Source organism: Panicum hallii, chromosome 5, assembly GCF_002211085.1.
Source record: "Panicum hallii strain FIL2 chromosome 5, PHallii_v3.1, whole genome shotgun sequence".
NCBI lineage: Eukaryota > Viridiplantae > Streptophyta > Magnoliopsida > Poales > Poaceae > Panicum > Panicum hallii.
The window spans coordinates 57,095,692-57,121,305 of NC_038046.1; the positions used below are offsets into that span (position 1 = coordinate 57,095,692).

Genomic DNA, 25,614 nt, shown 5'->3' on the forward strand with positions numbered 1-25,614 from the left:
AGGTTAATTTGGTCGTTCTTGCTGACCTCTTGTTGAGTGGGCCATTGACCAAAAACGTTAATCTTCGCTGACTCGTAGTATCAACCTCTGTAGTCGGGTATTACTCCCTCCGTCCCAAAAGCAACTAATAATTCCTTGTGCTAGCATGAGGTAATAATTCTGGATATCTTTCCAAATTGAGGACCGTAAAAATCCTCGTACTAGATACAAGTGGCAGCTGCAAGCACACTTTGCCTCATGTAAGATGCTACTAGGAACAGAGCACCTTTGAGATGGTTGCCTATCCTTCTCCGTCTCCACCTGCAATCCTAACAAGTAGAACAAGCAGAAAGTGAACATCATGGGCGCGATCTCATCTCTCATCACCATCTATCCATAAAACAAGCCCATACCGGCGCTGCCTTTGTGTCAACATAAAGAGGCAGGAGGCCAAAGACAAGGCAGCAGCTAGGCGTTCTTTATTTGCACGTCTAGAATTAGGCCAGTAAAGTTTCATCTTCTGATGGTACATCATCAACAGGACGGGCGACGGCGGCGGCATCGTTTCGCCGGCGACACACACACACACCACTACCAAAAGCTTCCTCCTTTCCCTGCTCCCCCCACCCTTTCTTCTCATCTTCTCCGGATGAGCAAAAGGCTCTTCTAGGAACGGATGGATGTTCCCACCGATCGTCGTCGATCGTCCTTCCGGTTATGTGACCCTGATGGTCCCGAAAAAGGGCGTCCTCGGCGACGAGCCGGTCTGGTGGTCGGCGGTCGAGATCTTCAGCTCCAGGTCCGGCGCCTGATGAGTCTTGGACACCGGCGTCAGGGACGACGGAGGGTGCCTGTGCTTCGGCGCCGCGATTCCGCTCGGCGACGTGCTGCCGCTGCCGCTTCTGCTCGTTGGCGCCGAGCACTGCGGCAGCAGGGACGATAGGGTCGGAGGCAGGACGCGTGACGGCGCCGCCGGCCTGCTGATGCCGAGGGACAGAGCCGGGAGCTCCGCGTCCGGCGCCGAGCTCGCCGCCCTGCCGGCGTTCTCGACCTGGAAAATGGAAGGCGTCGCTCGTATTACTGCTTCGCGGGTGCAGGAGAGGCGTGACGTGCCGGCATGACGTAGCGGGGGAAGGGAACGTACCACGTCGAAGAGGCTGGACCTCCGCTTCTTCTGCGTGAGGCTGCTCTGCCGGAGGAAGTACTTCTGGGCGTGGCTGGCCACTTGCGTCGGGGTCCGCGTCGTCACGAAGTGCCGGGAGATGCCTCGCCAGTCGCCCTTCCCCAGCTTCTCCAGGCCTGCCAGGAATCGCCGGTGCTCGTCCTCGGTCCATGGAACCCCTGATGGTAGTTGACATCCAGATACAAAAGCATGAGTTTTTTTTAATGACTCAGTTCAAGCAAGCTGAAAAATTTGCACTCTACGGTGTATAACTGCAGAGTCTTATTGATACTCTGATGAGAATTAATGATGGAGACAGCTACTACAAAGTTGTGAATTCTGAAACAGAAGTCTGAATCCATGGACCAGGAAAAGAAATAGAATTCCGGGTTGTGAACGAACTCACCCTTCTTCCTCTCCTGCGCCCTGCCCATGAGCCCGTCCGAGAGGTACCCGTTGTTCACCTTCTCGGCGGTCTCCTCCACCGAGACAAGCGACGACGAGGACGACACGGACGGCGAGGAGCTGCTGGCGGCAAGAGCGGCCGCGTAGTACGCCGGCGGCGCGGCGGACGAGAGGCAGTCCATGCTGAAGCACTTCTTCATGGGAGACGACGACGGCCCCACGTGCAGCTGCACCCCGAACAGCCTCACCCCCCCGCCGCCGCCGCCGGTCTCCGAGACCCTGCCGTGCCCGCTGCAGGTCCTCGAGTTGTGCCCATTGTGGCCGCAGCTAGAGCACTTCCTAGCCATGGCGGCGGCACGCCGGCGAAGGAGGACAAGCACGGGGGAGGAGAGGAACCCCGATTCTCCGGCCTCGGGGGATAAGATGTCTGTGAGGATGTTTGCATCCGGGGGCTCGTCTCGGCCGGGCTTAATATGGGAGGAGGAAGAAGGGTGTGGCCGGGGACTAGCGGTTTGTTGGGGAGCGCACACCTGTGCCCATGAAGGGGACGCCTTGGCATCATCCCCTTTTATGGTATTGACAATTCAATCCAGATGCTGGCCTAGTTAACTGCGCTTAGAATCCGCGGAATCTGCAGAGCCCCGGGTGTGCTGCTCCAATAATGTTGGCGTCGCTGTCACCCTGTACATATGTTTAGTTGTGTGGCTCAGATCAGGAATCTTGTTGAAAATCTTGGGCCCATTTGCCACTGATTTTTTTTTGTTCCGGCAGGGTCAACTGAATGGAAAGGAAAAGGCTTTGTGTCCCCTGTTTAACCATTATGCCATAAAAAATAGCCACAGTTGGGCAAGATGTGTGTTGCTGTTATGATGTGGAGTAGCAAATTAAGACGTGCACACCACACATGGTGGACCAATGATTTTCTTGCTTTGACATTGAGATTTTTCTTTGTATCGTAGGAGCTTATTGAGATTGGTTTGGATACGGCAAGTACCAGTATCATTTTCTTGTGAGTTTCTTACTAGTTGATTGTACTTGGAGATATATACTGTACCATTTTAGGATGATGTGGGTGTTCTAACTCAAGGTTGGGCTGTTGGTGATGCATCATCTAGCTAGAAAAGGTAGTTTCAGTCAATGGTCTTGTCTGTTCATTTGCTTCTGGTGTATTATCAGACAGGAAACGAAACTGTATCAAGAAATGCTCCTCTGTTCCTCACAGCAGCATGAAAGCATGCATATGTTGGCAAATATCATTGGGTGTGAGTATGACATATGGGCTCTGGGGCCACATACCATAGATATCCAATGGCAATTCCAACTTAGTTGATTTTTGAGATGGAATTTTCCTAATCTGCCCACATCAGAGAAACTTCCTCTAAGAAGCGCAGTGCAAGTTATTTCCTCTGCGTGCCTTCAAATTGACGTTAAACTAGAGTTATCAAGCCCAATTTGAATCCTCTGATAATTATTAACAAATACAGTTTTTTCAAGTATGATTTAAAAACTGAAATCTTATGGGAAATTATTAATTCAAATAGAACTGCTAAGTCTAATTTGAAATCCCATTAAAGTTATTTTAGTTCACTGCCGAGTACACCTCAACTAACCCAACAACCTTGACGAGATTCATTTCAAACTTGTGATAAACAAGGAAGATACTACATGCATGCCTTGTTTTGACTAGAATATTCTATTCAACTATAAGAAAGTTTCACGAGGAGATGTAATGTCATAGGATGGGGTAAAAAAAATATAGTACAAAGTAGTTGGTGTTGGTGAAGATATCATATGTATAATTCTTTGGCTTCTGTTGTACCAAAGACCACCAGCATTGGCCAAATAGTAGGGGAGGGAATAGAGAACTAAAGAGCCCTTACTATGCAAGCAAGCATTGTTATCAAGGTTAGGTGCCAATGTACAAGATAGACAAAAAGGTCATCACTATAACAACCACAATAGGGAGATTTCTAGTACTTTGTACCTTCTAGTAGACTTATCATAACTATTAGAAAAATCATACCGGTTTTTCTACTATATCGTTACCCTGTAACATTGTTTGTTTATGTATGGTTTCAAGAAAGAAAAGGTCAGACAAGACACTTTTTTGGGTTCTTCTCCTACTCCATCTCCTATATTTTGTTTTCAGATTACTTATAATATGAACCGGATAGAGTATTACTTTATCAGGCTACTAGGCACATTGTGCAGTGAATTCCAACTTTTGTTAGTGGCATTATCCTGTGTTATTATGGACTCCACCTTTCTTATTGTCAGTCATCAGTATACCTAAACAGCAGGTCTATCTTTAGTGTTTAGATGACTACTAGTGGAGACCGATGACGTTTGTTTTAACTCGCACTAAACCAAAGTAAATTTAAAGAAGGCTTCAAAAGAAGGGAACTCATCCATATTAACATTCTACCTAACATGTAAAAGTTCAGAGTAGATACATATGAACCAAATCCTTGCTTTTTGTTGTGCTTTACTAACCATACCATACTTGCATCATTGGAGGCTTTTGATTTACTCTGAATGGGAAAATCTTGCCACTTGTCCGTCTTTATTCATCTTTCCGCTTCTCATGCATCATGCATATCCTACAATACCCCTCTGAAAGTGAAGCCTTCCAATGATTTGTAGTAGTACAAGCAGTACAACTCTTAAACAACTTTGGCATGTTAGGTGTTTGACAATCTACTGTACTTAAAAGAAAACTTTGTACGAGACATCCTTTTCCATTCACATTAGACATGATGCTTTTATCTTTTGAAAGATTAGATGGGATGCTATTTGGATTCTATTGGTGCCTCAGTAATACTCCTATATTATACTGTTTACCGATGTATACTACATGGGAAGCTCTTCACGCCTCCCGAAAAGGAAAAATGCACAAGTAGGAAAATTTCGAGAAAAATAACTCAACACGAAACATCTTTAGAGAGATTTATTGCCCGAAGAGAAAGACCACAATCATTTGAATATCGCTTCGCCACCAACCTTGTTTGTTCCCGAGCTTTAGGGCCCAACAATGTTTCCTCCGGTGATTCTGCCCTTGCTAGTGACCTCACATGGAAAAAAAGGGAGCTAGGACAAGGTAGGAGGGGCATCTAAATCCAGATCGGATGGGAACCCGAAGATGTTGGTTCTCGGTGGATTGATCGCAAAGGAACCAAACCAATACAGTTCAGATAGATATCCAGCAACGGAATACGGACTGCATCTTTTTTAGTTTATCCTGCTGCATTCAGGTGCATACAGTTGAGAAAATCGTTTATTTATAACTCCAAACATCACGCTTCGCAGTTTTACCATTCCTAACGTCGACTTTGTAAAAATAGGACTCCAAATATGTGCAACTTGATTTTCATACCATTTTGTGTATTTTCCTCCGTTTCTATTTTTTCTTCATGTATTTGGCTGGTGAATTAACCGTTTGGAGTCCTATTTTTGCAGCATCTGAATTTTACAGTCGTGTGATGAAATTCGAAGAGAAGAAAAAAAAACATGGTGTCCATCACTGTATCTTCCTGTTCCTCTTCCAGTCACAACTCGCATGGGGAGCCGCCGCTGCCGCCGGGGCCGGGCAAGCAATCAATCAGTATTAGGGCCTGTTTAGTTCCTCACGTAAAGGCAAAAATATTTTACGTTTACAGCGTTTTTGTCTTTACGTATCTAAACGGACCGGCGCAATTTTTTTTGGCATTAGGGCCCTGTAAACGCAAAAAAAATTTGCGACGGAATCTTGCCAATTTGAAGTACTAAATGAAGTCTATTTACAAAACTTTTTGCACAGATGGGCTGTAAATCGCGAGACAAATCTAATGATGCTAATTAATCCATGATTAAGCAATAATTAGCGGATGGTTACTTTAGCATCACTGTTGCAAAACATGGATTAAGTAGGCTTATTAGATTCGTCTCGCGATTTACAGCCCATCCATGCTAAAAGTTTTATAAATAGACTTTATTTAGTACTTCAAATTGGTAAGATTTCTTCGAAAATTTTGCGTTTACGGTTTTTTTTCGTTTACGACCGCCATTTTGCGTTTACGTCTTTTTTTGATTTACGGCCGCCATTTTGCGTTTACGGCTTAGTTAAAGGCCCTCTCGCCGCCGGTCGCAGTCATCAGAGCAGGCGGATGTCCTTCTCGAGGACGGGCCTGAAGTAGGCGCAGGTCGAGCCTGACATCCTGCTGCCCGAGGTAGATGTCCTTGACGAGCGACCAGCTCTGCTTGTGGATGGGCATGGGTCCAGGAACACCGGGTGCGTCCACGGACGAGCCTCCGACAACGTGCTCACCTCCGTTGTGATGTTGTACTGCAGGTCCTGCATGTTCATGTCCCGCGGCGGCACCCCGTACTCGTTCATGGCCAGGCCCTCCATCCGCCCCAGCGGCACACCTGCACCACCACCGTGTTCTTCGCCAGGAACACCAGGTTCGTCAGCCCGGAACCTTGCGCCGCCACCGCGTTCATCGGCAGGAACAAAATAAGTACGTGGTGAAGAAAAAACATTGAAGGGCAAAACGGTCAATTTACCAGCCAAATATATGGAGAAAAATAAAAAATAGAGGAAAATACATGCAATGGCATAAAAATCAAGTTGCACATGCTTGGAGTCCTGTTTTTACAAAATCGATATTAAGAATAGCAAAACTGCAAAGCGTGATGTTGAAGTTCTAACTATGCAATTTTCTCCGTGCAGTTTCTAAAGAATCTCTTGCCCCCTCCTATCCGTTCCTTTTGGACAGGAGAAGAATCATATCCATTACGCTTTCAGCAGGAGGAACATCGGTTTGGATACCAAGCATGTGCCGCATCCGGCTATACTGCCCCTTTATCCCCTTCCCATCATTCCCATCTCCATTTCTCATTCCTCGGCAGAGCTCAGCAGGGATTCAGAAAACGCTAGAAACGATCGAGACGCAGAGAAGGTCGCTTCATCCGAATTAATGCCGCGTCACCAATGATCCTAAGATCTTTGTCCAGCAACAATCCTGTGTTTAGGTCGGAATGCGATGTCTGAGCTACCGCGAGCAGTTGAAGTCACCCCATACGCATTTGCCGTCATGACAAACACGCTCGGTCGCGGGATCTCCATGTCGCCGTCCGGACGAGGAAAACCCGGCCTGCGCCCAGTCCTCAAAGTCGCGCGTCTGCATGACGAGGAAGAGGAAGGCATCAGAGGACGGGCGATGCGATTACATCAAGCCCGTCTCGTCATCTGTGACATGGGAACGGCCGGGCTGCGTACTGAAGTCTCAAGACTGGATAAATGCCCGACTTGTCCCAACTCCAGCTGTCCAGCAGCGCCAGTACCATGCGCTGTTGCTTCTACTGGGATGCGCTTCTGCGGCGGCCGGCCGTGGAAACGATCGACCAGGTGGGTTAACCGATGTGTGGTGCAGCGGGTGGATATGATGTCAACATGGCGAGGACGGGTGAGTTCAACCTAGACGACGGCGATGGCCAGGCCAGGGAGGGAGGCCAGAGGTGACAGGGGCGTGCGCGCAGCAGCATGCCGCACACATGGATGGCATGCGATGGAGTGGCGATCGCGAAGTCTGCAGGCACCAAACCGCAGCATGTAAGGCGGTCCAGCTCCTTATCCTTGGAAGATCTTGCATCCTGGAATGTCAGCCGGACTGAATCCGAGAGGGGATTTAGCTGTGCTTCCTGACAGCAAGACGTTGTCTTTTGTTTCAGGGAGGGAGGAGACACAGGGGAGGTAGGAACCGCCGGCCACGACCGTCTGACAACAGCTGAGCCCGACCTGACTGACTGGCCGGTCTAACATTCCAAAGCCATTCAAAGCTGCGATCAAACCTGGGCCGGCCCCGTCAGAAAAAAAAACATGTGAAAGAGGCATGTCTGAACACGGGCGATAACTGAAAGACCTGACCTGTCCGGATGAAACGAAATATCCCGGACGCTGAAGCAAAACATGCATGTTTGGTGTCTGACGCTGATAAGATAGGTGCCGAACTTCCCTGGTCCAACTGAACGTTCCGGCGGACTGAGACGGCCGGAGACAGCGGCGAGCGAGAGCAAAGCATGCCGTGACAGGAAAAGCGACGCGGGTCTCTCCGATGCGTCTGTGGCCGGAACGCGGCCTGGGGTGCCGGCTCGTGGTCGCCGGCGGCCGGCACACGGAACGCGTGTGGTCGCGCTCTCGAGTGGGACGGGACCATCGGCCGTGGGAGCCCAAGTTTGAAACGAAACGGAGCCAAGGAAGGGACCGGGAAGGAAAGGGCATGGAACATATGTGCTATCCTCGGCTGTCGGTCCGCAGTGCGCCGGCCGAGCTTGAGGGCGCGTCTGGAAAATAGGCCGTCGTCAGCAGCGGTGACGACGAACGCGCCTGCGCAGGTGATCGCCGGGCGTGGCGAGCTTCGCTTGGCGCGGTGGCCGGAGGAGTGACCGGACCACGGGTCGTCGGTGTGGACTCGTCGTCTTGCCTGGTCGCCGTTGAACAAACGGGACGAGGTGTGCCCCAGTCGCGGGGACCGCCGCCGGAGAGGAAAAAAATATAAAAGAGAGTGTGACGAGGACCACGAGGCAGGCCGCTAGAAAGCCCATGAAGACTCCCTCACGGGCCGCCGCGCGCGTTCGGTCCGCTCCTTCTTTGGCGGCCTCTTCGCTTGCAACCGAACGGGCCTAAGCCGAGCAGTGAGGCCCGTAGCAAAACCAGATCTGGAATCCCGCGGGGCCCACGTTAGCCCACAACTCAAACTCTCCCCAATCCAGTTGTCTCACGGGCCTCCATGGTTCTAGCCCATCACTTCGCTCCAGCGTCTATATGAGGCGCCCCCATCTCCTCCTCTCCCTCCGTCGCCGCCGCCTCGCTAGCGCCTCGCGTAAACCCTAGCTCGTCGCCTTCCCCGCCAGGTCGGCGGTTCGGCCATGGCCCGCAGCCGCCGTCGTCATCCCGCGCTTGAGTCCTCTTCTTCTCTTTTTGCCCTGCTTCTCCTTCTTCTTTTTCTTCCTCTTTTGAGTTCATTTTTTCGTTTTGAATTTGTGACTGCTGCCGTGTCTGATTCATGATTCGTTCGGGGGTTGAAGAAGACGTCGCCTTTGAGAGAACCGGATGGCTTCTTAGCCGTGCCGTCTCGGTTCCGTTGCGGGCGTAGAGAAACCCTTCGGTTTAGATCCTCTCTTGATTGTCCCATCCTCCACGCATCTGTCGTGAGAATGGCAGATTGGTTCTTGAACAGATCCCTACTTTTTCCTCACTGGTAGTCGTCTTCTTCCGCTTCCGACTGAGTCAGCAGAGCTGCTTCCATGTTTCTTTGTGTGCGATTGGGCGTGGCTATCGACCATCCCAGACGAACCATTGTCAATCCGTGTTCTTCTGATACACACGAGGCTTAGAGTCGCTATGGAGCTGCTCGCGGACTTGTTTATCCGCCGCGTCTGATTTGAGGTGGCTGTGGGCGCCTCTCCGCATATTGTTTGATCGCACAGCTGTTGCTCCTGGCAGCTACTTTACGATAGATCTGTTATGCTTTTTACAAGTTGGCTTGATTTGCGTTCATGGCCTTCATAATCCCGGATTAACTCGCTTAGCTGTTCTTCTGATTCATGGGAGGCCAAGATCGATGTTTTCTGGGAGTTTCGCTGATAGCGCCTTCTTTACTCGTGGAGGCGCTTCATTAGTAACTCGCCACACAAAACACATTTCAGAATGTCTTTTTTTTTTATTTTTCAAGTTTCTTCTAATTTGGTCTTTTCGGGCCCACCATTTTAAGTATAACAAAAAAAATCAATACCGGAACCTGACTGACGCTTTGACATTAATTGGACCTCATTTACAACTAACTGATCCATCTCACATAATGGGCTGTCAAACAATGTTGGAATAATCAACTTATATGACAAATGAATGATTTGGCAAACTTAACGGAACCCTGGCAAAGAAACACGAGTCAATCATTTGTCCATGGTCTCAATGCTTAAGCCACCGACCTGTTAAGTTAATTGTATCTTGGCAAGGGTTATCTGAAGCTTGCTGAAACGACTGCCAGTCCAACTCCGGGAATGAAGGCAAGGTAGCTTCAGTTCTGCTACCTTACTCGACGTCCCCGTTCTGTTTCAACCTGAAGGTTCAATGCTCACCAGTCGCCACCATACAGGGCAATTCATACATGTTGAAGTGAAGGTGCTCGTGCGAAAGAAGAATCGGCAGTAGCGCACAACCACCTCCTGTGAATGAGATCAGCAAACAAAATTTTAGCAACGAAATAAAGCCTTCATCGCAGGGTGACGCTGTACCATTTTCCTTTTCCTCTGTCAAACGATGGTGTTGAGATATGACTGTATATATGTTTTTAATGGGCAAAGTACTGGATTTTGTGTAAATCAGATATAAAACAAACGTGAAAAATCCCCAAATGTTCTATAAAATTCATTACGTGTAGGTAGAGTTATATTGTGCATCCCCAGCAAAATTCGAAGTACCATCTTAGCTCTGTGTGAACTGTATGAGAAAGAAAATCATTTTGAAATGCACTGCATGTAAAAAATGCATTTGCATATAAGGTTTGTGGTTTTGGTCTCTCAACTGAGTTTTTTTTATTATCTATAGTTTTACATGGATGTAACGCAGCACCTCACTTATAATTGTATGTTTTTTCCATAATTATTGGAAACATCACCATGTGTTTCCTAACATGGACTCCTTTTTTTCCCTTCCATTTCTAGCGAATATGCTATGTTCAAATTTATACTCAAACAAATAAACAAACAACTATCCTTATCCTACTCCCCCGCCTCACTCCTACACTACAATACCCCAAGGCAAAAGTGGCTTCATCTTGTAGTCTCTTGCCTATAGTCGATTGGGAATGAATTAATCTACATCCGTGGGAGAAGTAGATTCTAAAGCTAGAGGAAATAAGATTTGGAGGTTGGTTAATTTAAAATAATTCATAGACTAAAACCTTCTTTTCTATCTAAAGGACTTTAATAGGAAAATTGGACCATGGAGGGAAGGGGGGGGGGGGGGGGGGCATGGCCGAAAGCTCAGCGGTGCAAAAGTGTCCTCGATTCCATGTTTATATAAACATATTTGGTTTAGTGCTCCAGTCTCACCAAACTAAAATATTAGTTGTAGTTGGTGCAGTTTCGTTTGATGCTAGAGCTAGAGCTAGAGCCAGATCCCAGACGCATGGATGATGAGACTCTCCAATTGAGCTCAAATTCAAACATTCAAAACTCTCATTGTTTGAATTTCAAGCCTTGTTTCAATGTCCGCTTTAACCAATGATTAATCTATTGAGGCTTTCTCCACTAATTCTTTCGGTGCACGAGCCATGCAATCTTCTAACGTGGTAGGATTCACTTGAGCTAGTTTTGTAGGACCCTAAAAGCAATAAGGTAGTCCCAACCATGAAACTACATAATAATATATTATAAACTATATCTTTATAGCCACAAAATAAATTTCATCAATGATTTGTTCTCCACTCTCCTCTAATCTTTTCCCTCTCCCCGCTCTCTAATTTTAACTCTTTAATTATATCTTGGTATTTGTGATATCATCTAATATTTTTCATACAGTATATTAAATTTTTCGTAACATTGAGATTGACTAAAAAAATACCGTTCTCTCTCTCTCTCTCTCCACAGCTTGAGCCACAGAGAGGGAGTAAAAGCAGCATGCACTGGTGATAAATATTCGTATAGTCACCATGCACCAATGTAAAGATGGGACTCAGTTTCTACGCCGCTGCCTTATCTAAATAGTTGATTATTTCCGCACGGTGCAGAAGGCCTAATACATGACCTTTTGTGATATGAAAGTTATTGGAATCGTATTTTATTAACAACATAAAAAGGTTATAGTATAGTTATTACCAATTAAAATCTTGCCGGATAACGAGATGATCAACCGATCGAGTATGCAAAGTTTGCAGGGAGAGATTTCAAAATTTTGTGAACCTGGCAGTCTGGGCCCACAAGCGAAACCGGCTCCAACGGTCAATTTTCCTCCTCCACTCCTCCACTCCCCAGCCAGGGCCCAGACCAGGCCTCACACGGGCAAAAAAAACCAAAACCCCGAAACGGTCATCCCCTCCCCTCTCTCCGCTCTCCCGATTCGAATTCAATGGCCAAAGGCGGCGGCGGCTCCGGCGTCTCGCCGGCGCCCCCTCGGGGTCAGGTCTACCTTCCTGAGTGGCGCCGCCTGTACGACCGCCTGCTGAAGATGCTGCGCGAGGAGCACGCGCTGGCCGAGGAGCTCTCCATCGAGCGCGCGCACCTCGCCGCCGAGCTCGAGTTCCAGCGCATCGGCCGCCGCGAGCGCGAGGAGATCTTCCAGGCCCGCATCCAGCAGGTAGGAGGGGACCGCCCCCTGGGATTCTTCCTCTTCCGCTCTACGAAGCCGCTGACGCTTGCTAGGGTTTTCGTTTTCTTTCTCTCTTTACAGATCTGGAGGGACGAGGAGCGCAGGAAGAGGGTCGAGAAGGCCGAGAGGGCGGTGCTCATCGGGGGAAAGGATCTGGAGAGTCGCTGCTACCAGAAGCTCGTAGGTAAGGAGAGGCCCCAAGTTCCTTGGCTCTAGCCTCGTCTGTTCGTGTAAGGTTTTCGTTATCTCGAGGATTATTCAATCTTCATAGTGGTGCTAGTTGCTGGATTGTCAAGATTACTTTTTGCTGCTACCAGGGGAACATGCCTCGTCGCATCCACCGGCACTGTCCAGTGAAACCTGCCTTTTTCTTTGGCGTAGTAATGCAAAACCCGACTTTTTCTTTGGGGATTCCAGACTTCCAGTTCCTACTTGCTCTTTGTAATTAGGGGTTCCTTTTGTAATAACAAAGTTGACGCCTTTCTGTGTGTTATTGCACTCCCACGAATCCATGATACTGCCAACTTCATTCTTCTGTTTTCCATGACCATTCACTGTCACCTACCTTTCTTGAACCTGCTTCTGCTGCTATAAGAATGCAAACACTTTGACATTTTTTTTCTGTGCAATGTGTAGGTTGAACTCGTCTTAAGATTATGTGCATGTATAATGCCTTAGCACTGTGTTGTTAAAACACTGTCATAGATTATATCTTTCTTCAGTATTACTGGTTTAGTGTTTTTCGAAGATTACCCTGCATTGTGCTGGAAGTGTCGCACCTTGTATGTGAACCACATCTCCATGTTTCAGTCTGAAATTCCAGTTGTTGCTGCACATTATGCCTGGTGTATTATATTACTTGTGGATCTTAAAGCAGCATAGACGACAGTCAAACAACGTATTTATGAAGAACCTTGAATGCTGGTTATTTTGCCCACATAAATGGGCTTTACAATTGCGTCGATTCAGTTAGATTTGTGCGGCATTTTTCACATGGTTTGAAAGGTTTGCAGTTTCTTTTCAAACAAGAGTTTATAGTTGATGACATTGGACAAACTACGTTTTGCTTTCCATCTCATGATCGCAAACAACATTTAGTCTATCTCTCTTTTTTTTTCAAAAACATTCACTCCACTTGAAGGTGAAGGCATTTTTATTCTGTGTTAGATAAATGCATATAAATTTTGGAAAAGAGTGCATTCTCTTTGTATTTGTATTACTGCTGATATTGTTCCCTTGTGTGCTCAAACAGAACTCGGAGACAGTGATGCTGAGGATTTCAGAAGTTTTATTGCTACTTTGACGGCTGAAAATTCTGAACTAAAGGTGATTACTGAAACATGACTAGGCTGTATGCATGAGTTGTGCTATGCATGACTGGACCATTGTGGATGTCATAGCTCACAAGTATGTAGTCCGGCTTGTGCATCTCACTGATCTTTTATCTCTGCACTTCTCTCATATGTCAGGCAAAACTTAAGGAGTTTGAAAGTCAGGCACAGCTTAATGAAAACAGTGTGGATCATCAGCAAAGTGGAAAAGATCTGAGGCTAGAGTTAAGGAAACTAAAGCAAGCTTACAAGAACCTGAGCTCAGAGAAGGATAAGCAAATTTCAGCATTAAATGCAGAAAAAGATTTCGTGTGGAACCAGTTTAAGACCATGGAGCAGGATTACATCGTGACCATTAAGAGCAAGAACATAGAGGCAAAGCAAGCTATTGAAGCAGCACAAAAGCTTCAGAAGAATGTTGATGAACTGCAAGTGGCAGCCCAAAAGAAGAATGATGAAATTGACAGACTGCAAGCAGAGGTGACTGCTGCCAAAGAGAAGATGTTGCTTCTTGAGGATGAGCTAAAACAAATGCACTCCTTGGTCAAGGGTAAAGATGTTGAAACCGGTAAAAATAAAGATCATCAATCTGGGACTAGTCGAAAGTCGAAGAAGGATATTAACAAGACAAACAGAAAATCTAAGTCTGAAGGCCCTGTTTCAAAGGAAAAATTAAGAACTTCCCAGGTCACGCCAGACAGGATAGAAGTGAAGACTTCCAGAACTCGTGCTGCTGAGACTAGTCAAAAGCGCAAGCGTGGCTCTTCCTTATCATGTGTAAGTATTTCATTTAAGCATTTACATGTATACACTACGCTCATATTTGGTATTCATATATCATAGTAAATGGACAATGTTGGTAAACCAGATCTCTTTTGATAATGTGCATCAACAAATATATTTCATTGCTTGTACTGATCTATAATTTATCTAAAAGATTCTTGTATGCTTTATGCATGAGTTGTGTTATGCATGGGTTGTACCTTGCTGTAAATATAAAATAGGGAGTAAAATGAGGAATTAGTTTGGTTTCTATGATCCCTAGAACATATATTTCCATCAGAAGTGTGATTTCTGAAAGTGCTAAAATGGATTGAGAAGTATGCATTTGCTGACCAATTTATCACTATGTTCTATAATTATAGCCTGCAAATACCTCTTGTTGCTCTTAACTTGTAATCTCCTAATTCTTGGCAGGCCACATGAATTGCTTCTTTCTGTAAATATGGACAAAGAATAAGGTTGATGGAATTTAGATGATTATTGAGTGAGTTGTAAGTGTTGGATACAGTTAATAAGAACCTAGCAGGATACATTTCTTCATATCAGCTTTAACCGCAGTTGCAAATGTACTTGTTACCTCATACTGCTGGTACAGTTGTATTTGCAGAAACCAACATATCAGCTGAGTAAAAATTTCATATGGTTTATACTCCTAAGTTACAATGTCCTAATTCTTGGTAGGCAGCATAAGTTGCGTCCTGCTGTAAATATGGACAAACAATAAAGTTGATGATATTTAGGTGAGCACTATATGAGTCATAGATGCTCATAAAGGATCATCAAACATACACTAAGGGTACTAGAAGTATGGAAATGATAAACAACAACAACAACAACAACTTAGCCTTTTGTCCCAAGCAAGTTGGGGTAGGCTAGAGATGAAACCCACAGAAAACAAGAATAAGAAACACAAAAAGTACACAAGCCAAAGGAAGGGTTAGGGGTTAAACAAAAAGTAACAAAGGTCACGGTTCAGGTACATTAATTGCTAATCTCCAAGCGCTCCTATCCATAGCTAATTCCTTAGCGATATTCCACTCCTTAAGGTCTCTCTTAACCGTCTCGTCCCAAGTTAGTCTAGGTCTACCTCTACCTCTCTTTACATTATCGCCCCGCTTTAGAACTCCATTACGCACCGGCGCCTCAGGAGGCCTCCGTTGTACATGTCCAAACCATCTCAACCGATGTTGAATCAACTTCTCATCGATAGGTGCCACCCCGACCCTATCTCGAATCTCATCGTTCCGGATTCTATCCCTTCTTGTATGCCCGCAGAACCAGCGCAGCATACGCATCTCTGCTACACTCAGTTGCTGGACATGTCGCCTTTTTGTAGGCCAACATTCAGCACCATAGAGCATCGCTGGGCGAATCGCCGTCCTATAGAACTTACCTTTTAGCCTCTGTGGCACCTTCTTGTCACAGAGGATGCCCGAAGCCTGCCGCCACTTCAACCACCCGGCTGAAATTCTATGTCTAACATCTTCATCAATGTCTCCATCTTTCTGAAGCATTGATCCTAGATACCGGAAAGTATCCTTCTTGGCCACCACTTGACCTTCGAGGCTAACGTCCCCATCCTCATGCCTAGTCGGGCTAAAGTCGCACATCATATACTCGGTCTTGGTCCTACTCAGTCTGAACCCTCTCGACTCTAACGTGTGTCTCCACAGCTCTAACTTCATATTAACCCCTACCCTACTCTCATCAACTAGCACCACATCATCAGCAAAGAGCATACACCAAGGGATATCACCCTGTATGTCCCTTGTGACCTCATCCATCACCAAAGCAAATAGATAAGGGCTCAATGCTGACCCCTGATGTAGTCCTATTTTAATTGGAAAGTCACTGGTATCGCCATCGCATGTTCGAACACAAGTCATCGCATCCTTGTACATATCCTTGATGAGGGTAATATACTTAGTTGGAACTTTGTGTTTTTCCAAGGCCCACCACATGACGTCTCTCGGTACTTTATCATACGCCTTCTCTAGGTCAATAAAGACCATGTGTAAGTCCTTCTTCTCCTCTCTATATCTCTCCATCAACTGTCGTACTAAGAAAATCGCCTCCATGGTCGACCTCCCAGGCATGAACCCAAACTGGTTTTGGGTCACCCTTGTCAATCCTCTTAGGCGATGCTCGATAACCCTCTCCCAAAGTTTCATCGTATGGCTCATCAGCTTAATCCCCCGGTAGTTAGTACAACTTTGAACATCTCCCTTATTCTTGAAGATCGGTACTAATATACTTCTCCTCCATTCCTCCGGCATCTTGTTTGACTGGAAAATTAGGTTAAAAAGCTTAGTTAACCATACTACCGCCCTCTCGCCCAGGCATCTCCACACCTCAATGGGGATGCCATCGGGACCCATCGCTTTACCTCCCTTCATCCTCTTCAAAGCCTCCCCGATCTCTGTCTCCTGAATCCTCCTCACAAAGCGTCTGTTGGTATCATCAAATGAGTCGTCCAACTCGAAGGTAGGACCCTCATGTTCCCCATTAAACAACTTGTCGAAGTATTCTCGCCATCTGTCCTTGATCTCCTCATCCTTCACCAGAAGTCGACCTGTCCCATCCTTGATGCATTTGATTTGGTTTATGTCCCTTGTCTTCCTCTCGCGGGTCCTAGCTATCCTATAAATGTCCTTCTCTCCTTCCTTCGTACCTAGCCGTTGATACAGGTCATCAAAAGCCTGACCTTTCGCTACACTTACATGTTAATTATGTTTCATCACCTCTAGTGGCTATTTTGGTAGTTAATATGCACAGGCAGTACTCCATAATAATTGCGAGCGGATATTCAATTTATCCACCTATGCCAATAGCCCAATACCCTAATTATTGGTGCACTGCATGAATCACTCGTTGAACAAACTGATGGAAACTATGTTTCTTATTATTATTTTTTATCATTAGTGCAGACTAATTCATTACCGTACTACTGAACCTCTTTTTTTTATTAACTCCTTATTGCTGCTGATATAAATTCACTGATATTTGTTGGTACCAACAATTAAGAAGAAACTTTTTCTTTGACTTGCTAGATAAAAAAATAAACTGCAAGCTTCTGGTAAAAAAAAGTGCCATTCTTGTGATTTGTAATATGCAATGTCCTAATTCTTGGTAGTCCGCATGAGTTGCGTCCTGCTGTAAATATGGACAAACAATATATTTGATGGAATTTAGATGAGCATTATGTGAGTCTTGGATGCTCATAAAGGACCATCACACACACTTGGGTATTAGAAGCAATGATATGGAATTTAGCCATTTAGGTGAGCCTCTTTTTATTAACATAATGGGCAAGAGCCCTTATTGCTGCTGATACAAAATTTGTTGCTGTTTTTTGGTACCAACAATTAAGAAGGAACATTTTCTGTGATTTGCTATAAAAAAACACAAGCTTCTGATAAAAAAATGCGCCATTCTCGTGAGATTTGTAATATGCAATGTCCTAATTCTTGGTAGTCCGCATGAGTTGCGTGCTGCTGTAAATATGGACAAACAATATGTTTGATGGAATTTTAGGTGAGCATTATGCGAGTTGTAGATGCTCATAAAGGACCATCACACATACACTTGGAACTAGAAGTTAGGATAACTTGTGGGTTGCGTTTTATCACCTGAAGTTTGGTAGGTGCATAGGAAATGGGCAAGCAGATTGTCATATTCTACTGTTGTGTCCTACAAATTTCCGTGACCTGCAGCATATGTTGGCATTACTAGGTGTAGTTTTGTCTTAGTTCTGAATTCTTATGGAAGGAACTGTCAAAAAGTTAGTTGGTAGTTTTTTGATTCATAACGTTGTGAACTGAACCAGTGTTAGTATTTGAGATCTTTCATGAACACGTGCAATCCCTTGCAAAGAGCTATTTTGCATTTTCTTAAATTGTCAATATACTCTTGATGGACCTTGTACTTTGGTCTTTTATGCTTTTGATTTCCTCTGTTCATGTAGCCCTGATTTCTGGTGCTCAAAGTGTGGCACATATGAGCACTGCCTTTCTCATAAAGTATTGGTGCTGAGAGTATGTCGTCACCACATGCAGGGTTCCCGACGATGCTCCACAAGGCCGCTGCAAGTTAAAGCTGCTGTGTCCCCCATGCTCCTCCCGCCCAGTTTCACGGTTCCAAGACTGAAGACCCCAACCCCTCCCTAACTTGATGGAACACTGGCCACCATAATCTGATGTGCTGACATTTGCAATTGCTGATACACACCCTGCTCTGACAGTATTTAGGTGAGGCTAAGCTCAGCATCGTATGGACAATTGTGACCGTGTTGTAACATATTTCTTCTCTCGTCTCCTTGTTAGGGTGCTGTGCTAATGGAGGGTTTCCTTGTTGTTTATGTAAGCGTATCACTTGCTGTTCGCACGCCGGCTTTAACTCGAAGCCACAATTAATGGATGATCAGCGGTGTTTGTATTGTAGTTCTAATTCATCTTATGATTGTGTTTGCATTGAATGGATGATCGATTGTGTTATTTGTGCCAATGCATGATGATATTTGTTATAGCATAGCCCCTGCTGATAGGACCTAAAAATCAGATTGGTCTTGGTTGGTTCCTGAGAGTTGGTCCATGTTTGCACCACCGTTAGCCTTTTGTTCTACTGTACTCCGTCTGTGAATGGACGCTGAACAGTGGCTCTGTGAGTTCATAGTGGCATGAGTATATCATAAGTCTGTTAAATTCACAGTTTCGTTTTTTGGCTTTTGAACATGGATTGAAGCTGTACTCTTGTCTGTGAATGGCTCTGTGAGTTCATAGTTTCGTTAAATTCAGAGTTTCGTTTTTTGGCTTTTGAACATGGATTGAAGCTCCAACCGCCGTATGTTTCCACCTGCTGGGGTTCGAGAGAGTTGATGTGAGAACCGGACTGGAATTCAGCTTTACCATTTATATTTCTGTATGAAACGATATCGTGAGATATACATGTGTACTGACTACAAACATATGAACAAACAGCCATCTGCCATTCTGCCCTCCCCTACAAGACTACAACCTCCCCGCATCAACAAAAACTGCCTTCAGCCTGTAGAATTTTCTTCGCATACCACCAGGCGCCGAAAGGCATCAAAACTTTGTGGTTGCAAAACTCAGCCCAAGCAGTCTTCACTTTCATGAGCTGTGGTTGTCACTTGTCAGGCCATGGCCATCCAAGATCCGCGTATGCTAAACGTTTAGTGAGATCCGCGTCTTGATGGGCTTCAGCTTCACTCCCATGCTCTCGGGTGACAGAAGCTCAGGCGATATGCAGAACGGGCTCAGTGTACTCCGGGGGCTAGTTTCCTGCTGCGGAGGTCTGTAAAGCCCGTATCCCATAAGGAAGTATTCCATCGGAATGAGCATCGCATGGGGCTGCTCTTCGGTCACTAGTGACCCACAAGCCTGAACCTGCACAATTTGACCACAAAAGAGTCCTCAGCATCCACTTTACTCCTCTTGTAGAGCGGTGAACTTGTAACGTCAAATTGTTGAACTGCATGTTACCTCGACTAGAGCACAGTATCTCCGGTCTAGTTTTGTGGTCATGTGGACCGCGTCGGCATGGAATTGTGAGTTTTCTCCCACAAAAATTAGCGTCCGGCACTGAAGCTTCATCAATGATTCCGTTAAGTCGTGCCGCCTGATGAACAGGGTAGTTGAATTTAGTTCAGCGAGATCCCATTTCTTTGTCTGTTCAGGTCATGCACAGCAAAGATATATTCCAGTTACCTGTTAATTGCTTGAAGGAACCGCCAGACATTAGCTCCCTGCCTTTCATCAAGTAACTGCACAAAGACAATTAAATGGTTTCAGTTTTATGTTCAAATATTTGATGTAATGGTAATCTCATTTTAACAAAACTAGAGAAATAAAGGAGATAGTTACTAACACTTCTGCAGGCTTGGACGATCTCTGATTCAGGATCTTGCCCGTTGCCACGAACTTCCTGCATAAAGCATCAGAAAGCAGCCCTGAGTGAATCTGCATAATTACATATATGGACGAAAAGGGGGAAATGAAAGCTGGTGGGGGACCAAAAGTACCATGCTGAAATAACGCTGAAGCAAGCTTTCCTTGACTAAGCCACGTGTCCCATAATAATAAAGCAAGTTTAATAATACCTGGTACATGAGATTCTGGTGTTAATACTCTAAATACTGCACATAGGAATGAACAATTGACAGCACATAAGGCATTATAAATAACTGAGAAAGGTGTCGGTTATAACCTTATTATACAACCACTCACTCCATGAAGGGGCTTTGCATAGAGGTGAAACCAACATGAGGCCAAGAACCCTCTCCCGATACTTTGTCTGTGATAGTGTATACAAACATTCTTAGCAAGCACTCAACAAGAAGACAATCCAAAACCTAGTCATCTCATGGTCACACTTACCGCAAAGAGGGTGAGAACATAGGCACCAGCAGTGACACCCAAGCACATTACAGCACCTAAACTGCATGGGCAAACCGAGATTACAACATCAGGGGGCCACCTCTAGGCACCAAAGCAACAAGACATAATTCAGCAAATGCCATGATAAAATACCTAAAAAAATCAAGAACATCGGCAACCTGGTCTGCAAGGTCATCGACAGATGGCACGGGTACATCAGATGAAATCGGAGCCGCTCCTAACTGCAGTATTTAACATACACCATTAAAAACAACCATGTAAGAACCTGAGCTAACATGCGAAGAATGGTAAGTGGTTGCCCGTGCAATTCAGTCAATGCAGCATAAAACCATCATAACTGACCTCGTGTCCTTGAGGGGTGATGTGGTAGACACAGAAATTGTGAAGCAACAGCGACGCAGCCTCTGGACAGAAGAACAATCCTTGGAAGCAAGACATGTCTACCAAACAGGAACAATTTCCCCAAATGTGAGCTGCTTATCTATGGCAAAGCTTGATATATTTACCAAGAAATCTAATTGAGGCAATGAAGGCACTCACGATTCAAAGCTACATCTGGATAAGTTATGAGTGCGGGCTTGTCTTCGTCTCCATATACAGAAACCGAAAGAGTGCCACGTCTCGTTCTTACTCGATGTTCCTGAGGACAGCACAGGTCACAGGCACACATTTAGTACCATCAGAATTCAGAACCCCACAGAGAAACAATATATTGGACATACTCTGAATTGCCATATTAATAGATTCCATTCCCCTATTGATCAAACAATTTTTCCCCTTGCTACTCAATACTCATTATTCCCATTTCCCAAACCGCACACGGGATCATTGCCGCATAGGCAGGGTAGAAGTTGGTTGCATCAACAATAAACAATTCAAGTCCCTGCCACCTAATTCCTTGCTGAACCTGCCTTGAGCAACATTACAACCATCGGCAGTTGGGGGGTTCTGTTCTCTCGATGACGGCCACATCATAGCACAAATTGCAAGCGGTAGACATAAGAACAATTTAACGCACACGCATACAGGCATACCCCCAATTCATAAGCATTGCAGTTGCAGCTAATGGAGGACAGGGGAGAAAAGGGGAGCATAAATTTCTAAGAGCAAACGACCCCCCCCCCCCCCCACCACCACCACCAAACCACCCGCAAGAGCTACTAGCCGACGAGGAGCTAGCACAAACCCCACGGCGTCGAATCAAACCCTCCCCACACGAATGCGCCCAGCCCAAACGAGGGGAGCAACCAAGAGAAGCGGAAGGAACCCGAGCACGGACCTTGCCGCCGAAGAAGATCCGCTCGACGTCGATCGACACCGAGCCGCTGGAGTCCCCCATGGCGGACGCCTCCCTTAACCCTCCTCCAGAAGCTCCTCCTACGCCACCAACCTCCACCGCTTCCGAGCCTCTCCCCCTCCCTTCTCTCTCTCTCTCTCTCTCTCCCCCCTCCGCTGGCTTGGCTCGGCTTGGCTGGCTTCCCCCTAAATCCTTCGCGTACATTGCGTGCGCGCTTATATACGCGGAGGCGGCCGCCCAGAATAAGCTCCCCCTCCACCCCCCACCGACGGCGCGGGTCAGCTCACCGCGGGCGGTGACCCAGCGGCGCCAGAGACGAAAAATAAACTGGAGCGGCTGGGTGGGGATCCACACGTTTGTTTCCCCCCGCCCCGTTTTGCAGGGCCCAACTGTCATTGACCTCACGCGCTGCGCGTTTGACTGGCCCGTGGGCCCTGGCGTTTCGCTTCGTTCGGCGGGGGGTGACAGCTAGGACGGGCGGGCGGGGGGTCGCTTGCTAGGGGCACACCGCGTTGGCCTCGTGAAAGGTGTTGTACTGTTACTCCACAGATAGAATGATAGATAGCCCGTGGAGAGGAAAGCGGTTTGGGCTCCTTTAAAATGTGTATTTAATGGATGGGATTTCTGTAGGCAGTCACGAAGTGGTGGTTCTAAATGCGTTCCAAAATTAATACCGTCAATAGGTTTTGAAAACCGCAACTATTAAAAATGTGGGCTCGTATCCTTTTCTATTTTCAGCGAATACTAGTACATTTATAAATTGAAAGGTATTCTTTAGAAATGGGTGTAATAAGCATGTATAATTAGTTCCATAAACTTAGTGCTAGTATTTTCCCAAAAAAAACTACCGGAGCCTGAACCATATTTGAAAAAGAATCAAAATAATAATTGTTTGTTATGGTGTTGGGCATTATCTTGAAAACTGCAAGAATAGATTTGCATCGGCATATTTGAGAATCATATAAAATGCATTCAAAGTATTCCTATATTTATACAACAATCAAAGCATTCCAAGTATTCCCAGATGTACCAAACCAGCAAACCTAAGAAAGTCATCGAGCAACAGGGTGCGCCTAGTGTGGACGGCTACGAGTTCCTACCCGCCAGCTCAGACCGGTGCCAGTCTGCCACGACCGCCGCTCGGGCCAGCTGTCCCAGGCCCACGTTTCAGCCTGCGAAAGCTGAGGGCGGACGGGTCCCGCTCCCGGAGTCGTGGGCGCCCGACGCGCGTCGTGGGCTCCTCCTGATTGGGCGCGCCCTGGTGCGGGTCCCGGCGTCAGCGGGAGGCAGTAAATGAGCCCCATGCTCGGCCTCGTGACCCGTGACAGAATTGATACCGTGGTCTTGAGGATGAACTGTTCGTGGATCCAGATGTTTTACTTTCACTGAGATGTACTCGTAGTACAGAGTCTTTTATTTCCTTTAGGTAGATGTTGGTGTATTTTTTATATTTTCTTTCGTTCAAATACTCCCAGTATTTTTTTTATTTTTCATGGAGAGCAGCCAGAGAATGCAGCCGTTTTCTGTGGGATTAAAGTTAAACTGAATGAAAATCTAATTATTATTGCAGCTAGCGTTGACTTTGATTATTGGGGGAAATAATAACAATCACCGAAGCGAAGGTGAATGGTGGCCCTGGTCGGTCGGGTTGACTACCAAGCTTAGCTTGCCAACCGAAGCAAAGGTCTCGCCTACTTCTTGCTGCCGCCGCTGCCTGACGAGATCAGTGCGATCACACTTCACCCATGCTTGCTGCAAGGCAACGCCAGATTCCTCAACCTCAAGCCGTCTTCGCAAGACTCTTGCAGCGAAGGTGAATGTTGGCCATGGAGCCTGCGGCTCCATGTGTGAACCGTGCGTGCATTATGTTTTCACTCGAAACAGGAGTAGGGGTGAGAAAGAAAGAAGATCTCATCACCTGGCGTGCCCTACGCATGATCAGGTGCGAAGTCTAATTGATCAGTGGGCGTGTAAGGCCATAAATGCGATGCACGTGAAGCAAAACCCCCTCCTCCGCTCGTGGATCTCACTCTCACCCACATGCGCTGCTGTTATTACAGTCGTCGTCGTCGTCGTCATGCACGCTCCGGCGACGTATACGTGCAAGTCCCGATCCTCTGGAATATGCTGCAGGTCCCGTGTCTCCGTCCACGTCCGTCGGCAGGTCCTAATAATGGCGGCCGGAATTGACCGCTACTGTCTCTACCAGCAGTCGTTAGCTAGCTCGTTAATCCCCAGTCTGTATTAGCTGATCGTGAGAGGAGCGTGCAGGTGCACTAGCTACTCGCATTTCCCTGACGACAGCTTTAGTTAGGTCTTTAGTTCCTGCGCCTGGAACTGATCGGCCGGGCGTACGTGTCCTCTGTCCAGCTTGTAGCTGAAGCAGCAGGCGAACCGAAACACATGCGGGGGATCGGAGAAGGGTCGTCGTCTTTCTCTTCGGGCTGCAGCCTGCGACCCAGGCTCTCCTCGCGCGCCTCGCGGACCGGAGGTCGAGCAGATTCGGGGCACGCAGCGGACGCAGCCGCGGCGCGGTCCAGCTCGCGATCTGTGCTCTGTCGGCAACCGCATGTCCGCAGCAACAAGTGGCCCGCGTTTCGTCGTTGTTACGGCTTCGATCGATTGTTTCTTTTCTGACGATTTTAAAACCGGTCGAGCCGGCTGCTGCTTGACCGAAGTCTCATTCATGCACATACGGACAGTTCAAGAACCATCAAGAGCAGGGCCACAATCATTTCCTTGCTTCGAGGAACCTTTGTTTTTTCTGACCAAAACAAATTAAAAACGCCAAGCTAAATAAAACACCAGCCAACTTCCTGCTGAACTGACCAATTACTGCACGTGCCAGAAGCCCAGAACCCACTTTTTTTTGGAAAAAAAATCTCCCAAACTGTCGGTGGCGGCAGCTCGAGCGCACGCCACCATCACGCACGCATGACGCAGGACCTCGACCGCGACGGGCGGTTGCTGGTTGGTAGCTAGGGGAAGTACGTGTCACTTCAAGGCAGTACTAGTAGCAGCAGCAGGCATGGCGGATGGTTGGTGTTGGCGCGCATCGATCATCACCGATCGACCCCAGCACGGGCATGCAGTTGCAGACGAAAGCGAGTCCCTGTGCGCCTGCACGTACGAGGGGCGCCAGCAGATTGCCTGTCCGTTCTTCGCCACCAGCAGTAACGCGGTGGTGCCTGTCTTCAGCTCCGTACCAATAATGCCTGCCTCATGCCCTCATATTACTTGCTATGATGACTCTGCACGAACTGGACGGTACCGTGGATGCTGCCGGCCGTGCGCCGTGGCGCTCGCGCCACCTACTCCGGCGTCGTCCTCGCCGGCACAGGCGGGCAGCCACATCTATCTGTTCAGAGATTCAGCTCGGTCACTCGTCGCCGTTTTCACTTCACTCGAGTCGGAGAAGCGCTGCAGCACAAGGTCAAAGCGATTGCGTTGTCCCCGGACTCCCGGGGACTCATTTCAGATCAAAGATTGCTTTGGTTCTGCAAACATTATCGAAGCAAAATGAAGTTCAAACAGTGCTATTACTGATTCAGGGACGTATTACGACAGACCAAGGACGTTGCAGTCCTGAGCATGCCAACGACCAAGACCGTGGGTAAACAATTCGGAATTCCAACAATTCAGACGCTGTAACCCCTCACGGTCAGGTCAGACTCTGCCCCGAGTCCTCTGCGTGCCTCATATACTCCGGCAGTCCGGCGTACTTTTCTTTTTTCGGTAATGGCTAGCATTAGGGCGTTCGATGCCAAAATAAAAATCGGACGCTCTCACCCATCGCACCGATATTGCGGTAAGAAATTTTTTGCACGTAATTTTATTACGATAGATATGAGCTGATGTTACAGCGGCTAAGGTACTCAACCTTAATGATGGAT

At 46.8% G+C, this 25,614-nt stretch overlaps 3 protein-coding genes and 4 non-coding genes across 10 annotated transcripts; 5 read left to right on the forward strand and 2 right to left on the reverse strand.

Moving 5' to 3' along the window:
* Positions 1–372: 372 nt before the first annotated feature.
* On the reverse strand, positions 373–2,060 carry LOC112894727 (transcription factor MYBS3-like). Its single transcript, XM_025962529.1, has 3 exons — positions 1,548–2,060; positions 1,124–1,320; positions 373–1,030 (listed from the first exon to the last, which is right to left on the reverse strand). The coding sequence occupies exons 1-3, from the start codon at positions 1,891–1,893 to the stop codon at positions 695–697; spliced, it is 879 nt and encodes a 292-aa protein (XP_025818314.1). The 5' UTR covers positions 1,894–2,060; the 3' UTR covers positions 373–694.
* A 7,034-nt stretch (positions 2,061–9,094) lies between these two features.
* On the forward strand, positions 9,095–9,222 carry LOC112896092. Its single transcript, XR_003229380.1, has one exon. It is a non-coding gene; the product is annotated as a small nucleolar RNA snoR83 (small nucleolar RNA).
* Positions 9,223–11,573: 2,351 nt separating this feature from the next.
* Positions 11,574–18,712, forward strand: LOC112891521. Of its 3 annotated transcripts, none has more exons than XR_003228567.1 (6): positions 11,574–11,882; positions 11,976–12,078; positions 13,147–13,220; positions 13,364–14,002; positions 14,423–14,499; positions 18,064–18,193. XR_003228567.1 is itself a non-coding variant. In XM_025958404.1 (5 exons), exons 1-5 carry the CDS (start codon positions 11,655–11,657, stop codon positions 18,172–18,174), a joined length of 1,155 nt encoding a protein of 384 aa, XP_025814189.1. In that variant the 5' UTR covers positions 11,576–11,654; the 3' UTR covers positions 18,175–18,530. The 3 variants fall into 3 exon arrangements, 1 of the variants encoding a protein (XP_025814189.1); XR_003228566.1 differs by lacking the exon at positions 14,423–14,499 and adding an exon at positions 18,331–18,712 and having other exon boundaries at positions 11,576–11,882; positions 18,064–18,255; XM_025958404.1 differs by lacking the exon at positions 14,423–14,499 and having other exon boundaries at positions 11,576–11,882; positions 18,064–18,530.
* On the forward strand, positions 14,691–14,797 carry LOC112896086. Its single transcript, XR_003229374.1, has one exon. It is a non-coding gene; the product is annotated as a small nucleolar RNA snoR103 (small nucleolar RNA).
* Positions 17,143–17,249, forward strand: LOC112896088. Its single transcript, XR_003229376.1, has one exon. It is a non-coding gene; the product is annotated as a small nucleolar RNA snoR103 (small nucleolar RNA).
* LOC112896089 lies at positions 17,484–17,591 on the forward strand. Its single transcript, XR_003229377.1, has one exon. It is a non-coding gene; the product is annotated as a small nucleolar RNA snoR103 (small nucleolar RNA).
* Positions 18,713–18,884: 172 nt separating the features above from the next.
* LOC112891345 (protein NDL1-like) lies at positions 18,885–22,033 on the reverse strand. Of its 2 annotated transcripts, none has more exons than XM_025958176.1 (11): positions 21,704–22,033; positions 20,965–21,064; positions 20,767–20,864; positions 20,583–20,645; positions 20,404–20,505; positions 20,234–20,320; positions 20,049–20,126; positions 19,895–19,951; positions 19,735–19,790; positions 19,510–19,645; positions 18,885–19,413 (listed from the first exon to the last, which is right to left on the reverse strand). In XM_025958176.1, the coding sequence occupies exons 1-11, from the start codon at positions 21,923–21,925 to the stop codon at positions 19,192–19,194; spliced, it is 1,221 nt and encodes a 406-aa protein (XP_025813961.1). In that variant the 5' UTR covers positions 21,926–22,033; the 3' UTR covers positions 18,885–19,191. The 2 variants fall into 2 exon arrangements, with proteins under 2 accessions (XP_025813961.1, XP_025813962.1); XM_025958177.1 differs by having other exon boundaries at positions 20,404–20,464; positions 20,557–20,645.
* Between the last annotated feature and the right edge of the window lie 3,581 nt (positions 22,034–25,614).

Coding starts and splice junctions, on each gene's coding strand:
- LOC112894727 (XM_025962529.1), bottom strand. CDS start 1,893: ATGGCTAGGAAGTGCTCTAGCTGCGGCCACAATGGGCACAACTCGAGG. Junction 1,321..1,547: donor GGCGCAGGAGAGGAAGAAGG/GTGAGTTCGTTC, acceptor AACTACCATCAG/GGGTTCCATGGACCGAGGAC. Junction 1,031..1,123: donor GGTCCAGCCTCTTCGACGTG/GTACGTTCCCTT, acceptor TCCATTTTCCAG/GTCGAGAACGCCGGCAGGGC.
- LOC112891521 (XM_025958404.1), top strand. CDS start 11,655: ATGGCCAAAGGCGGCGGCGGCTCCGGCGTCTCGCCGGCGCCCCCTCGG. Junction 11,883..11,975: donor TCCAGGCCCGCATCCAGCAG/GTAGGAGGGGAC, acceptor CTCTCTTTACAG/ATCTGGAGGGACGAGGAGCG. Junction 14,003..18,063: donor GTGGCTCTTCCTTATCATGT/GTAAGTATTTCA, acceptor CACCACATGCAG/GGTTCCCGACGATGCTCCAC.
- LOC112891345 (XM_025958176.1), bottom strand. CDS start 21,925: ATGTACGCGAAGGATTTAGGGGGAAGCCAGCCAAGCCGAGCCAAGCCA. Junction 20,646..20,766: donor TCACCCCTCAAGGACACGAG/GTCAGTTATGAT, acceptor TAAATACTGCAG/TTAGGAGCGGCTCCGATTTC. Junction 19,952..20,048: donor TTCAGCGTTATTTCAGCATG/GTACTTTTGGTC, acceptor TGCTTTATGCAG/GAAGTTCGTGGCAACGGGCA.